General features: G+C 44.0%; 4 protein-coding genes across 21 annotated transcripts; 2 read left to right on the top strand and 2 right to left on the bottom strand.

Moving 5' to 3' along the window:
• The first annotated feature begins 2933 nt into the window (after window positions 1-2933).
• LOC6729817 (protein spaetzle) lies at window positions 2934-7925 on the top strand. 17 transcript variants are annotated; one of them, XM_016174603.3, is made up of 8 exons: window positions 2934-3839; window positions 5478-5615; window positions 5772-5849; window positions 6057-6212; window positions 6276-6333; window positions 6478-6832; window positions 6900-7128; window positions 7600-7925. In XM_016174603.3, exons 1-7 carry the CDS (start codon window positions 3777-3779, stop codon window positions 7075-7077), a joined length of 1026 nt encoding a protein of 341 aa, XP_016036511.1. In that variant the 5' UTR covers window positions 2934-3776; the 3' UTR covers window positions 7078-7128; window positions 7600-7925. The 17 variants fall into 17 exon arrangements, with proteins under 17 accessions (XP_016036511.1, XP_016036505.1, XP_016036515.1 ...); XM_016174597.3 differs by having other exon boundaries at window positions 6451-6832; XM_016174607.3 differs by lacking the exon at window positions 6057-6212.
• LOC27206490 lies at window positions 7119-7448 on the bottom strand. The gene has a single exon (XM_016177642.3). The coding sequence runs from the start codon at window positions 7359-7361 to the stop codon at window positions 7233-7235; it is 129 nt and encodes a 42-aa protein (XP_016036520.1). The 5' UTR covers window positions 7362-7448; the 3' UTR covers window positions 7119-7232.
• LOC27209176 lies at window positions 7402-10749 on the bottom strand. The gene is made up of 2 exons (XM_016184660.3): window positions 9892-10749; window positions 7402-9837 (listed from the first exon to the last, which is right to left on the bottom strand). The coding sequence occupies exon 1, from the start codon at window positions 10651-10653 to the stop codon at window positions 10102-10104; it is 552 nt and encodes a 183-aa protein (XP_016036501.1). The 5' UTR covers window positions 10654-10749; the 3' UTR covers window positions 7402-9837; window positions 9892-10101.
• On the top strand, window positions 8683-14924 carry LOC6729815 (endothelin-converting enzyme homolog). 2 transcript variants are annotated; one of them, XM_002105082.4, is made up of 9 exons: window positions 8686-9616; window positions 11368-11527; window positions 11590-11684; window positions 11749-12322; window positions 12386-12668; window positions 12729-13560; window positions 13793-13841; window positions 14001-14199; window positions 14284-14924. In XM_002105082.4, exons 1-9 carry the CDS (start codon window positions 9505-9507, stop codon window positions 14626-14628), a joined length of 2649 nt encoding a protein of 882 aa, XP_002105118.1. In that variant the 5' UTR covers window positions 8686-9504; the 3' UTR covers window positions 14629-14924. The 2 variants fall into 2 exon arrangements, with proteins under 2 accessions (XP_039151749.1, XP_002105118.1); XM_039295815.2 differs by lacking the exons at window positions 14001-14199; window positions 14284-14924 and adding an exon at window positions 13897-13970 and having other exon boundaries at window positions 8683-9616.
• Window positions 14925-14927: the final 3 nt, after the last annotated feature.

The raw sequence follows: 14927 nt of genomic DNA, 5'->3' as shown, positions 1-14927 counted from the left end.
GCCAGCTGGGCAGGAAAAAAGTGAAAGCATCTGGCATGCTTGGATTTATATATTTGCCTAGCACTCCAGCAAGGGGCATCTCCATTTTTCATACCCCCTTTTGCGCCACTGTCAAAATATAATACTGCCGAGATTATGGCTATGATGCAATCGAATCGGCCTATTCCGACAAATTGAGCAACACAGCTGCTGCCGCGATCTCGTCCTGTTCGTTGCCTGTTTCGAATGTTTATTTTCGAGGCGAACGCACAAGAAATACGCTGGCGTGTGGCGCTGTCATGGCTGAAATTGCATTTTGCAAAGCGGCGCGTCCACATTTTTCTCAGGTGCCGTGCCGCTTTAATTGTGCCCCGTTTGAATTTATATTTTATTGAATGAGCAATGCAATTTCATTACTTATTTAGACGGACGGACCACTTGGACACACATGCATGAGCAGCCTGTCATTAAGCGTATCTCTATTTATATTTCACCATTTTCTCGTTAACTTGACCCGCAAGCTGGCTCGCTTGACCTGCCCCGACTTTTGGGCCATCCCCGCCCGATTGGCCAATCTGCCGCTCATCTGGATGGTGCCACATCGATTAATGGGCGCCCTAAATGAGCTCGTTTCCCGCTCGATTAATAACTACTACGTTAATTGGATCAAGTCATTGGGAAAATGGCACCCCAATTACTTAGGCTGTGTGATTTTCATTTGGCACTTCAAATTAAGACTTTAGGCTTACCTAATGGTAGCAAAGTTTGTGCTAATATAATACTTAAAATGATTTAAGTTAAAAGAGCAAGTATATTTGCTCATTAAAGCTAATCCACACACATATTAAAAGGTATTCAAAGCACTACAAAGTTAATCACACTACAACTATTGCAAGACATTGTGAAAAGTCTTGACCTTTTCCAATGTATCAATTCTCCGACAAACGTATGATTCAATGTTTACTAATAAGTTGTAACATTAGCAGTTTCGCTGAAAGTAATTAATGAAATTAGTTAAGGTGGTGTTAACATACATTTTTACTGCTAAACGGATTTCAAATTAGCATTTAGGATAGTGGAAGCTGAAATCATATCCATTAACTTGGCTCATAAAAACACAATTTTAAAACCTCCTAAATATATGCACCACAAGCTTAGTAGATCCCCAAAGTATGCAAGTCGATTTAAGCAAGTTTGTTCGCTTGTTCAGTTTGAGGACTTAATTGATTTCCGAGAATTTTAGATTTTGTAGAACAGATATGTGTGGGCATTACAATAATACAAAATTGCATCAGCATGCAATTTATTTATCTACTATATCTATATCCATATATCTACTTACACGCCACAGTTCCCCTTTATTGCATTTTATTACGTACTTATTGATAAAGAAATTCTTATGAATCAACGGTGTAGCTGACGTTTCTACGAAATGGCCTTAACTCAGTCATTGGTTCATAAGTCGGGGGTCAAGTAAAATTCATTCTGCAAAAGAAGTTCCCGTTTTTCCATGGCGAACGACATCCACTTTTGGCCATAAACATAAGCAGACAAGAGAGATCCATTCATGCACGACTGCGTCAGATGTCCCTTACATGGCGATTACTTGCAGTGTGCGAGTTTAAGATGCGGTTTTTTATCCGCCGTTCTCGGAAATACCAATTGAGTCAGCACCATATCTTTCCCAGCGCCCCAGCACGCTCCAAGGCGGCGACTGGCTGGCTAATTTAAGCGATTCGGATCTGCGGCTCCCATGACGCGTGCGCCAGCGGAACTGACGTGTGCGGCACCCGTTCGGAATATCAAATGTGTTAGAGATATTAGATGGGGATAGTTTCATTGGTGGTGGTGCCGAGCAGAGCAGGTGTGCTCCGCGAGCTTTGAAGCCGAGCTTTGGCCCGGCACCACTTTTACTTTCAGCAGCAACAGGTGTTGGCCGGCAAAAGGTCAACTTGGCCGACTGTGAGAAGCCCTACACTTGGTTAACATGGGTTTAGCCCGACAGAGAAGTTGGTAATCAACACCCACTGGCCACAAAGTTTGTTTATTTTCAGCTCGGGGAAATTTCTAGATTTTCGGGCTACGTATAAACTTTGTTTCATTCTGGATTGTGAATAAAAGTGATAATTCAAACGCGGGTTCTTTTAGTATACCTAATAAAAAAGCAATAAGGGATGTCAAACAACAAGCGCACAGATAATGATTAATTATTAAAATGGGTCGACGAAAAGGCCAAATTTGTACATCCATATGTATGTATTTATTAAGTACAGTTTTCATTGCTTTCGATGCCATCTTATTTCAAATGCAGTGACTTCCGCAGATAACAAAGTTCTCACTTTAAGGCATTCAGACATTATGTTATAGTTGCTTTAACTTTTTCGCTATTCGTAATATTTTGTTTTTTCACAAATTTTGCGATAACGAAGCTCATTTTTGGTGTAAAATGCCACACTCAAACGAGATGTACATTTTATACAAAACATAGGGCAACTATGCTGAGATTAGGATGAATGAAATGTTTGCAAGGGAAAAGTTCTGGAAAGTATTTTGGAACTTATGTGATATAATGGTATAATTGAGGGTTGTATAACTTTTGGTTTACATTTCGGTATTACTCATAAAGCAACAGTGATTTATATTTGGTTCAAACACTAATATCAACCTTTTTCTGGGATCTTAGTCATTGTGGAGCTAGTTGGATATGCACTTACTTTTCTCCAAGTGTAAGATGATTCAGATAATTCCGACTGGTAAAGTTTTTCGTGAAGCAGGCGCAATTAGTAGCACCGCTCCGAGTCAGCTGTGATAAAATCGCCGACGTCCCGCTCTCTCTACCAATCCCACTTCCGCCGCCTCTGCCCGGCGACTCGCTCGCGCTCAGCGTCCGCTCTCGCTCGCACTCTCGCAAGCTAGCTTAAAGCTGCACTTAAGCACCGAGCAATTGTTTGGCGGAGCAGCCGAGCTCCACTTTTCATTTCAGTTGCCTCCCAGACGTGCGCTCTCGCTGTCGTGTGTTCTCGATCGCGAGAAATCGAATCGCTGTCAAAATCGAACTTGGTTAATGCTTAACACTCTGCATGCCCGGGAGATATGGTGAAACTCTCGATCTGATCGGAAAACCCCAGCGCGCGTCGCTATAAACACACCCAAGATCGGTGGCAGATGGTATTGGGTTTGAGGTCCATAAAAGCGCATTCATCTCGCGCTTTTCGTGTCACTCAAAGCCGGCGCACAGAGCCGAAAAGTTCAACAAGACCCAGAGATCCTGCGATCAGCTAACTTGGACAATCGGTTATAAACAATATCAATATCGCGGCATTTCATCAGAGCAACCAAATCGAAGCGATCCGAAAACGGTTCCACTAAAGCGGCGAGAGCGAAACTAAAGTGAAAAGCAAACCGACTAATTGAAGTGTCTGTCTGTGTCTCGCAAACGTGCAAAGGAAACAAACAAAACGGAATAGCCAACATATCACACCGAGCCACCGCACAAAATATTTATAAATAAATAGCAGGCAACAGTAACAACAGCTACCAATATAAAGGCCCGGCATTAACATTTAGTCGTGCCAGTTTGTTTATTTTTTATATACGCAAAGCCCATAAAAAGATCACTAAAAACAACAGCAGCGCCGCTATAATAACAAAGTTGTAGAAATAAGAAAATTTGTATAAGGCGCCACCGATTCGCCAATCACCTGCTATATACTATTACTAATCCCCGACGCAGACGTTCGCCGTCCGCAGAATCTATATAGTTATAAACCAATTGATCAAACCAGAGATCGAGTATAATGACGCCCATGTGGATATCGCTGCTCAAAGTCCTGCTGCTGCTGTCCGCCTTCGTGGGCATGGTGAGAAGTTTTACGAATTTCAAGACAGTCGAACCTCCATAAGGGAAACTTGCAAAAAAATATTTAAAGAAACAGTAATTTATTCCAAAGCTATATAATCCGATTAAAGGTTAAAGTGTCCTTAAGCTAACAAATTCGTTGTCTTCTTTTGACAAGAACTTAAGATCTTAAGACTCCAGAACTTGATTTCTTTTTTGTTTGAAACAGGTGCGCTCGCTTGTTCCAGTTATGAAAGTTCGACTGTATTTCTGTTTTTTCTGTTCCGTGTTAATCTATGCTTAACATAACTGTCATTTCATTGCAATTTATTTTGGGCTATGGGCTTTTTAGCTATTAAGATTTACTTTAGATTTTCCGTTGTTGTTCTCGCAGTTCCATTAGCCGAAGGGCAGTTTCAAGTTTAAATTTAGCCAGAGGAGACTGGAAAACCTGTTCGCATTGCCAGCGGCAGGTTATGTGCAATTTTCATTCTCTATGTGATAAATGCACATCATAGGCATTACAATAATATTAATTGACACAAACAATGCCAGACATTCTGCACACGACTTTGGATGTAATTTACTGCCGTACAAATAATATGATCATCTCTGTGAGAAAAGCAATTAGTCCGTAATAGTGATGGCGTCGAGTGTTAGAAAATCCGTTTGAAAAGCGCCCGAGAACTTTTGTCTTTCCGGTTTTTCGCGAATTCCGCAGCGAACCGGTTCTAAAGATCGCTTTCAGTTCTAGCTAAGTTCCAATGGGTTCACGGAAAACCTAAAACTGTGGTGGAAAAACGATCCAATGTTTGCCTTAGTTGACTCTACGCCAAACACTGATGAACGCGTTTAAAAAAAGGTTGATTGCTAATTGATTGTCGGGCTTGGGAAAAAACATTTCCGAGAAATCGCAAAAGTTCTCAGGCAATCAAGTTAGATGGGTTATGGGTTGGCACCTAAAAGCGGGTTTTCTACGTGCTCGTCGAGACCCAATTTTAATTTGGGTAAATTCTGTTGACTCTATTCGAGAAATTAAGCATAATAAAAAGTCTTGACAAGATTAGGGGTTTATTATCAAGGCTTATATATGCCACTGGATATACATATGTACATATGTATATACCCTACAAATATTTTAGAGAGTAGCACTGAAAGTGCTGATAAGTCTAAAGACTTGCCAAGCTATCTGGATATTTCAGGTCCTCGGACTATCGGTTATATATTTCCGGTTGGATTATGTTTATTTTTATTCAGGATCGGCTTGCCTTTAGATTTGTCAATTATTCCAGTCTTCACTACTTGCGCTGATAACAAAATTATTTGTCATCTGTCCCTCTTCCGATCTTAAGTTGCTAAGCTAAAGGCAACGCTCGCGGGTTTATCAACTCTGATTTTGGGCTCTGGCTGTTGTTATATGTATATAGGTTCGGGTCCTAACTCAACGGAACTATAGAATGGGAATGGCGAGAGAAAACTGCGCTTGCCCGGAAAACAGCTGTTCAAACCTTTCGAATACGCAAATGTAGTGCCCGACAATAGAGAGAGAGAAGTCTGGGTTGACAAACAAACGAGCCCGAGCACCGACCCACGAATATATACTCCGTTGTCTTGGCAATGTTGATGAACCGCAAACAAAACTCTCACCTGTATCTTTCAGATAGTTTATATCAAAATCGAAATAACGAATCGAGACGAGGCCGAGGTGAGGGCAGCGAAAACAGAGGCAGACTATGAGGCCCTTTTGGCTATCAAGAAAAATGAGGAACCCGGAGAGTCAGCATCTTATCACTTACAGGTGTGAGCACAGTGTCCCCGAGTGTCCCGAAACTGACCCAGTTGTATCGTTATGCTTAATACCTTAATAGCTTAATGTGTTTGTGGTGTGGTCAAAACTTCTCAACCGAGACTAAAGTCATTGTCTTGTCTTTTTATTTCGCCATTTTTGCTACAGTACGAGCCCAAGGAATATGATGGTATCATCAAAGAGATTTTTACAGTAAACAATGATAAGGGAGTTGTCCTCTTTAATGTAAGTGTATGCATAGGCAAATGCATGACTTCTTTGTAAATTCATGTTTTATGTGAAAACGCGCTGCTTTCTTATAACTACTCTTCACCCTATATTGCATCCCCATTTCACTGCTCATTTGGTTTCTTATTGGGTTGTGTGTTGTCTTTGTGCTTCCTTTTTTGCCATTTGGCTAAAGACTAACGCGAGTTAATTCTACCCGTACAGACGACCGCGGACAGTGCACCCTTCATGCCCATACCCACCCAGCACGACGATCTGCCCCAGAAACAGAAACAGAATCAGAATCAATCCCCGATACCCGAAACGAACCGCCATTACCATCAGTATCACAGCCTGATCCAACCAGATCAGTACTTCAAAGTGCAGCGCTCCCCGAACGGAAAGCTGAATCTGGTCTTTAACGATACGTTCGTATCTTTGCAGAGGACGGACACGGAGGTGCAATCCGAACAGCCGACACCACCCCGACATCCATCGGATAGTAAGTACTAAGTATATTAGCTCAGTTACATTCGATACCCGAACATGCCTTACAACTAACTACTAAATCGATCCCATACTCACTGGCCAACTGCCTTTGGCGCTTGCCTAATTTTAGCATTTGTCTTCCCCGATTCCCCCATAGCCAAGTATCGGCCACCACAATCCCCACCGCGTCCGCTGAGGAATGACACCAAGGAGCGTAATCCCTGCGCCAAGGATGAAAGCCAACACCTTCGGAACTTCTGCACGAATGTGGACGACTACCCGGACCTTTCAGGCCTCACACAGAAGCTGAAAAACAACTTTGCCAAGTTCTTTAGCAACGATCTTCAGCCCACGGATGTGAGCTCTCGCGTTGGTGGCTCAGACGAGCGATTCCTGTGCAGGAGCATCAGGAAGCTGGTGTACCCAAAGAAGGGCATGCGGGCGGACGACACCTGGCAGTTCATTGTCAATAACGATGAGTACAAACAGGCCATCCAGATCGAGGAGTGCGAGTAAGTTATACATGGAACCTATGATATATTCCATTAGCCTTGCTAATTGCCAAACCTTCCCTTCCAGAGGAGCGGACCAACCCTGTGACTTCGCCGCCAACTTTCCGCAAAGCTACAATCCCATCTGCAAGCAGCACTACACACAGCAGACCCTGGCCAGCATCACGAGCGATGGCGAACTGGACGTGGTGCAGCATTCCTTCAAGATCCCCTCCTGCTGCAAGTGCGCGTTGAAGACTGGGTGATTCTGGAAAATGGGATTCTCCAGTCGATGGCTGCGACAATGTGATATTGAGGTGAGGCCACGATTTATTCGTACATTAAATTTGAAAAATAGGTACAGAACAGAAACGACTGACTACCAATAAGTAGGGGATTTCAATGAATCCATGAGAACGCTTCACTTGACCAACTTGCGCAGGGTCCAGCCGACGGCGTAGAATCCCACCAGCTTCAGGGCCATTCCCTTGCTTTCAGCCTTCACCAAATGCTTAAACTTGTTCTCGAAATTGCCAACGACGCGATCCATCGGAATGAGATAGTATAATGTCTGCAATTAAGTAGTTTGGAAAATAGGTTCGAATGCGGATTTTCGAACTGTGCTTTATTAAGTATTGTTCTTTTATTCAAGAATAATGTTTCTTGTAATTCGAAGAGTCAAACTTTTCAGACTGAGACTACAACGCTAAATATATACACAGCTTCAGTGACATTATTTCCTTGTTAACTAGACCAAATATATAAATTGTATCTCTTTTTTTTTGCAGCATGAAGTTTCACCCACCACAGAATGGCAGGCCAAACTGATCAGGGGTCGTTGATTTATTCTATAATCTGCTGAATCCACACATAGACTAATGTGCATATTAATTTAGAGCTTTAAGTCGAGTCACTGTAACCACATTCGTGTCATATATTCATTTTTGGCTTCCTCGTCTAATGCCTAAGCTAGAAATGCAAGTAATTAGTCCTAGAATACAAACGAAACAAAACAAAACACAAAAAAAGACAGATAGAAATAAGGATTTGAAAAATGTATGTTAAAAAAGATAATGTATAATAAATGTATGCAAGTACATGCCAGCAAAGTAAAGTTCTTTGAACCCATCAGCGAGTACCTGGTGGACAATTTATTTGCTTATTAACAATAATTCGGTTCGCCCCGCTGCGCAAACCAATTACACCCTTGTGAGTGTAAACACATTCCCCCAAAGGGGTGGCTTTCACCGGCAAAAGGATAACATGCATCGCCTTCGGCTTCCTGGCGCTGGAGTTTCCAACTGACAGCGGGGCGTATGCGCGATGTGTCTTGAGGTGCTGGCGCTGGCACATGTGGAAATCAATAGTATTTATCGATTCCCAGACACAATAAACTATGTCAAAGTTAGGCCGAACAATGCGAATGCTTGTGGATTCGTTGTGGGCGGGCAAAGTGCCGCAATTTAATTACTATTATTAGGTATCCTTTCCCGTTTGGCCAAATCCAGTGTCGTGCCCTGGCCGATTGGGCATTGGCCAGGGTCATCAATCATGCACTTCCCCAACAGCCACACACACCCGCGTCCATATCAATTAGCAACTATCCATATATCTCCGACCGCCGATTTTATACATGTATACTCGTAGAGTTTGGGTTGCCCTTTGTAATGTACTTTTCCTCATTACGCCACTGGCTCCGTTGCGCGGATTGTGGTCACTTGGCGTCCCTTCGTGTTCTGTTCTGATTCACTGTGGAAATACACTGGAACTTGTATCCGAAGGCTGCATACCTCAGCTTAATACCCTAATCACAATAACAATACTAGCCAGATTCCATGACAAAGGTGCACGTTTAATACATAATCACAGTCGGCGTTTACACATCTGTATTTTAAGTACGCCTGCGTTATCGGTGCTAATTACTTTTAAATCATTTGTTAAGTAATGCACCATATATTATATTGCTGTATATTAGCAACAAACCATTTCGAGAAACGGAGCGACCCCAGCCATGATGGATACAATGGAACTACAAACAAGGATATGGACAACATGCAGGACAGTCAGACAGTGTCGGCGTTTCTGGGTGGGAATGGAGATGGGCTAGTGGGTCGCATTGGTGGCTCGTAATTGCCGCAGCACATTTGCATGGCCGAAGGAGTTAATGGGGGTTGCCTGATTTGTTTGTTGGTAGTACTATTGCCATTGCCAGCCAGCCAGCCAGCCGTGTTGTTGTTATTCGGTTGCTGGCTGGTTGGTATAAATACGTTCTGTTGACGACGCCCGGGCTCCAATACGCCGGTAGTCGCTGCTTTAGACCAGTCACCCGCTGCACTGGCTCCACTTCGAGTCGATTTTTCCAGAGTTCTAGCTCCAGCTCTCGTTTCGGCCCCACATAATGCCAAATTATGCAACTGCCTACTGTTGGCAGTAGCGGTGAAAAAAGGCAAACATTCCGGCTAATGAGCAAACGATAAAACCGATAAACCGTTTCCACTTGGTCGCCAACTATTCCCTGCGTCAGCGCAACATGTGGGCGCTGTGACGTGCATTCGGATAAGGCTCATCACCCGGCGGCTCATTGATATGCCCCGAAGTGTCTAGGAAAATCACCGGCAGACTGCGTTTAAAGAGCAGAAAAATCACACGCAATATGCAATAATCAGGGGCTTTCCACTGGACTGACTCATGACATGACTATGGAGGATCGCAATCGCATCTGGACCACGGGCAACATTAACCATGGCTTCTTTGGCGACAATCTGCAGCAGCAGCCGTTGCCCCTGCAGAGATTGCAGACGCCAGGTAAGTGCCTTTTTTTGTAGGAATTAAAAGATTATATGAACATATATTAGTAAGGATTTTATTTGAAATAACTTTTGCCCGTTGCAACAAGATAGATTCACCTTGAAATTAAATTTTCGAAATCTTGTGCAGTGAAGTTAGGAACGGCATTCTTGGCAACAACTACTAGTTAAAAAAGCCAATTAGCAAAAGGTGACTTTCAGTCTTGTTTTAATGTATAACTAAAAATCTGTTTTAGATTACTTGTAAAAACTTGTAAAAATTTGTTAACTCACTTTAGGATTTTCCTTTATTGCTAAATGCATTCGTTACTAAATGAGTCATGTTCGTTTTTTAAACGTATGTGGATGTTCATATACATATCGAGTATAATAAGGCAACTTATGGTACTGGAATCTGCCTAATAACCAATTTAAATCGTCAACCGCAAATCCGTATGTCATGCAACTCAGAAAATGACTAATCCGACTTACAATAGATGTAATCTACCGGAACCAACCATCGTAAATCGATCCGAAACTTTTGTTTCTTATAGTGGCTAGCCATTTAAAGGCCCATTTGGGAGTTCCGAGCATTGCGGCTTTACTCGTATCCTCATCGTCAATGGGTTGAAGGGTTGCGATATCGTCATCTGTTGCATATTCGGAATTTGCCACGCTGATTCCGTCCTCTTCTGACTGATCCACAGCATTAACGGTATCATCTTCTTCTGGGAGAGAATCGGATGTTTTGGGCTTTCGAATCCTTTTTGATTTTACCATCACCTCTTGGTTAATTCTCTGATTGATCCTAGCCAGTTTTGTGAACAGCATAATGCGATCGTGCATGATGAAACCGACCACCATTAGAGCCACCACCATGAAGACCAAGCAGTCTATAAGGCTCGAAATCATTCTATAGGGTCTAACAATCCTGGCCTCGAAACTGGCAGCCTCCTTGAAGATCTCAATGGTATTGTACACATCGTCGGCCATGCCAAAGAGATTTGTCTCTATTTGAGATGTATTGAACATCAGCACGGATAGAGAACGAAACATTTGTAATGGGTTATTTTTTTATTATTTTGGAATTTCGTTTCTTTTTTTTACAATTATGTGCTACCTAACGATTACATCTGACAAAGGACGAAAAGCTATATGATTGCAAAACAAATATTTATAGACCCCTATAATACCCTCCGTTCTAAAAGTGTGCAAACATGTAAATGACCGGGATTAGGTGTTTGAACAGATAAGCCTTTACTGTCCCTATTTTCCATGCAAATTTGAGATCGGTTCGTGGGGCTTAATGGGCTTTAATATTTTAAAATGGGTTAAACTGCTGCCGGACACGCGAAATGTTTTGGGGCCGTTGAACCGGACGTTGTCACCAGTTTCAAACGCTTGTTGTCTTCGACTTGGAGTGTATGCAGGTCCGCATTCGCAGGACGTTGCCAGTGACAGGTATGCATTAGCCAGGCGATTAGGGACACCCCCAGGAATGGGATCACCTGCCCTATGACGACAGAGACAGAAAAATGCGCCAGATCAAGATAACGGGGTACACACGAACATTGAAAAGCGGTGGGTGGTATGGGTGTTGGGGGTACAAACACAATTGACAACGTTCGACTAATTAGTATTAATAAAACGTATCTTTGTGTATCTGCCATCGATTGAAATCCATTTCTCAAATCTAATTGAGCTTGGCCAGGGACCAATTAGTACTCAGTGTGGGCATTGTAATCAAAGATTGTTGAAACCCAACTACAGGTAACCTCAGCCTTCTTTCGGCACCGATTCGAGCCAATGGCAGTGGCAATGGAAACGCAACTGCCAATGGACATGGACAGAATTCGGCCACTGAGAGTGCGAATGGAAAGCAGCTACCATACGAGCCCATATCCCCAAACTTAATTGGCATACAATCCAAGTAAGTGTCTCCCCTCATAGTTATTAACCATTGTCTAAACTTCTAATGGTCATTGTCCCAAGGTTTCGTCGGAGTTATTACCACAAAGTGGTGCTTGGCGGACTGCTAGCCCTTGTAATCATTCTGCTGATAGCAATCATAGTCGTAAGCCTAGGCCGTACGTATTATGAAATACTATTAGTTCAAATAAAATTGAAACTTACTTTTACGCTATATCCCAGTTAAGAAATCCAGCTCGATTTGCCGTAGCAAGGAGTGCATCCGCACAGCGGCCAGCCTCATCTATGCGATGGACGAGCAGACTGATCCCTGCGAGGACTTTTACCAATTCACCTGCGGCAGGTGGGCCAACGAGCATCCGCGTCCGGATTCGGTGACCTCGAACGATTGGTTCCGGGAGCGCCAGGCGCACATAATGCGTGTGGTCCGCGAGTTCCTCCGCTCGAATATCACCAAATCGGAACCGGAAGCTGTGGGCAAGGCCAAGACTATGTACAGAGCCTGCATGGATACCAAGTTGCTGGACAAGCGGGATCTGGAGCCGCTGATCAACTATCTGCTGCGTTTTGGACTACCCGTTCTGCCCTCCGCCTTAAATCTCACCCTGGGAAGTGGTTCCAAATATGCCACAGAGGCAGCCAATGTCAAATACAACTGGCTGCAGACCATTGTTTCCATTAAGCAACACCTCACCATGGACCTCATCATAGGATTCGATGTCTTTCCGGACCCTTTCAACCGCACCATCAACCGCATTGCCCTGGGAACTCCAGAGACTGATTCGGCGTTTCCCTTGTAAGTAACAAAAATGGCTTAATGAATAAGTTCGATTTATAAAGTAACTTGAATAACTTTTAGCAACAACGACGACTCCCACAAAATGCTCCGTAAGATCCATCGCAAGACCATTTTTATGCAGAACAGCGATGATGAGGACGACAGCGAGGAGGACCGGGAGAGCGAGGAGGAGGAGGCAGCCAAGCAGACTAGCACGGGAATGACCGCCTACCTGCACTACGTCCGGAAAGTGATCGAAAAGTATCTGCTCTACTTGGATCCGAATGTTAACCAGGAGGAGGCCACTCTGGGCATCACAGAGTTGGTCAAACAGGGCGTTCGAGTAGCAAGGAAGGTGCATGAGGTAGGTATATAGGTACACCTTTATATAATTTAATTAAAAAATATTTAATAAATTATTAAGTTGAAAGAGGAGGCCGAAAACATGACCAAGCCGTCGAAGAACCCGGCAGATGACATTGTCTACATCACCCTGCAGGATCTGCAGAACCAAACTGACAAGAACATAGCACCCAAGACACTGCCCATCTGGGTTCGTTACATGGAATTGATTCTAAAGGGCACCCGCCACGCCGGCAATATCCACATGACCCAGAATCTGACAATAATAACCAGCCAGGCGGACATCACGTATCTGCAGAACATTGTGGAGTATCTTGACGACATTCCAGCCTCCCACATCGAATCATACCTGTTTTTGAGCACCATCGAGGAGCTGGTCCTGCACACATCAAGTTCGATGCGATTACTCCACTCGGAGTACATGCGGGTGGCCATTGGAACAGAGGGCAGCACGCCGAGATCCCTCTACTGCGCCAATGGAGTAAACAGTTTACTTGGAATGGCAGTGAGCTATGTCCTGGCCGACGCGGACTTTACCAAAGAAAAGTTGCCTAAAGTTGAGCGGATGCTGAGTGATATACGACGCTCCTTTGATCGCCTGGTGAAGTCCACCTCGTGGATGGATGCGGCTACGAAGCGGAAGACCATTCAAAAGTCAGCTGAGATGAAAAGCTTTATAGGATTTCCCCCTTGGCTGCGAAATGCCAGCGTGTTAAATGCCTATTACGAGGGGGCGGAGGTGAATGCCAGCACCCACCTGGAGAACCTCATGGACTTCGTCCACTGGCAGATGATGGACAAACTGAACGAAATGGATAAGCCGGAGCCCATTGGCTGGGCCACTTCCCCTTCGAATGTGAATGCGTTTCATACGTTTCAATCGAATGCAATCAGTAAGTGCACTTTAAGAAAATCCCACTGTAAGTTTAGAAAACAATTGAATACATTTTCACAATTATACAAAGTTTTTGCTTGAATTGGCTTTTGTTCACTAAGTCTGACCACAGAGTAATGTAAATAAATCAAGATTGTTTGACGACTTTCTGAACTTAAGTGCTGCTGTGAATGAGTGTGGACAACACTTACTTGTGGAGTGCCTAATCCTGACACTATCTTCTTTTGCAGCTGTGCCCATTGCCATTCTGCAATACCCGTTTTACGACCTTGGTCTAGAGTAAGTTCGCCCAGGAATAGCACTAAGCACTAAAAACCGAGCACTGAGCACACAGATAGCCGAGCAAACAGACACCCAGGCACGTACCCGCACCCGCACCTAGCACTAATCCCCTCCTGGAATGGCCCTAACCCGTGTGTTGGTCTGTGTTCTCGGCAGGGCGCTCAATTACGGCTCGATTGGAACCATCCTGGGCCACGAACTCACACATGGCTTCGACGACAGCGGCAGGAGATTCGACCGCGCAGGGAACATGGTCGAGTGGTGGTCAAATAGGACCATCGACGAGTATGTCAATCGCACCGAGTGCTTTGTGGAACAATATAGCCGCTACCACCTCGCGGACATTGATGAATATGTGAGTACATGTGGCAAATTATAGGGAAACGTTGCTTATGAATAATTTAAATTTTTTCGTTATATATAATTCCTTTCATTTCAGATTGATGGCGAACTGACGCTGGGCGAGAATATCGCAGACAACGGCGGAATGCGGGAGGCCTATTACGCGTACCGCCTCTACGTGAAGGAAGTTGGACGCGAGCGGTCCAAGCTGCCCGGCTTGGAGCACTATTCCCACGAGCAGCTCTTCTTCATCTCGTTTGGGAATCTGTGGTGTGAGACCTACACGCCGGCTGCATCGCGATACGCACTCAGCGATTCCCATTGCCCGGGACAGATGCGTTTGCGGGGAGTGCTCTCGAACTCGGAGGAGTTTGCCAGGACCTTCAAATGCGCCCGAGGAACGCCCATGAATCCCGACCAGCCCAAGTGCCGCATTTGGTAGTGGGTGTGCTCGACGAATAAGCAATTGCAACAGGAACAGTGAAGTGATTTTTCTACCCGTTTGTACTTAAGCTAGCCATATGATTAGATCAAATATACAGGTGTCTTTTGCACGGTTCTGGATGCTGGCGCTATAAACTTAATGGTAAAACGCTTCTCAATCGAAACCCTCCGAGCTCGCAGCTCATAAGTAGGCTACGTTTTAATTGTATTAGCTAAGAAAGTTCATTGTTCATGGCATCATTTTGGGCTTTATGGAAACTTGCTACTTACGATCAAAAATACTTGCATGTGAATATT

Source organism: Drosophila simulans, chromosome 3R (assembly GCF_016746395.2).
Source record: "Drosophila simulans strain w501 chromosome 3R, Prin_Dsim_3.1, whole genome shotgun sequence".
Classification (NCBI taxonomy): Eukaryota; Metazoa; Arthropoda; class Insecta; order Diptera; family Drosophilidae; genus Drosophila; species Drosophila simulans.
Note: the sequence above shows the minus strand (reverse complement) of the source record. Positions and strands in the feature narration are given on the sequence as shown.

Excerpts from the sequence above, each read along its gene's own strand:
- LOC6729817 (XM_016174601.3), top strand. The coding sequence starts at position 3,777 with ATGACGCCCATGTGGATATCGCTGCTCAAAGTCCTGCTGCTGCTGTCC. Across the intron at positions 3,840-5,477 it reads TGTCCGCCTTCGTGGGCATG|ATAGTTTATATCAAAATCGA; the intron begins GTGAGAAGTTTT and ends TGTATCTTTCAG. Across the intron at positions 5,616-5,771 it reads CAGCATCTTATCACTTACAG|TACGAGCCCAAGGAATATGA; the intron begins GTGTGAGCACAG and ends TTTTTGCTACAG.
- LOC27206490 (XM_016177642.3), bottom strand. The coding sequence starts at position 7,361 with ATGGATCGCGTCGTTGGCAATTTCGAGAACAAGTTTAAGCATTTGGTG.
- LOC6729815 (XM_002105082.4), top strand. The coding sequence starts at position 9,505 with ATGACTATGGAGGATCGCAATCGCATCTGGACCACGGGCAACATTAAC. Across the intron at positions 13,561-13,792 it reads GTTTCAATCGAATGCAATCA|CTGTGCCCATTGCCATTCTG; the intron begins GTAAGTGCACTT and ends CTTCTTTTGCAG. Across the intron at positions 13,842-14,000 it reads TTTTACGACCTTGGTCTAGA|GGCGCTCAATTACGGCTCGA; the intron begins GTAAGTTCGCCC and ends TGTTCTCGGCAG.
- LOC27209176 (XM_016184660.3), bottom strand. The coding sequence starts at position 10,653 with ATGTTTCGTTCTCTATCCGTGCTGATGTTCAATACATCTCAAATAGAG.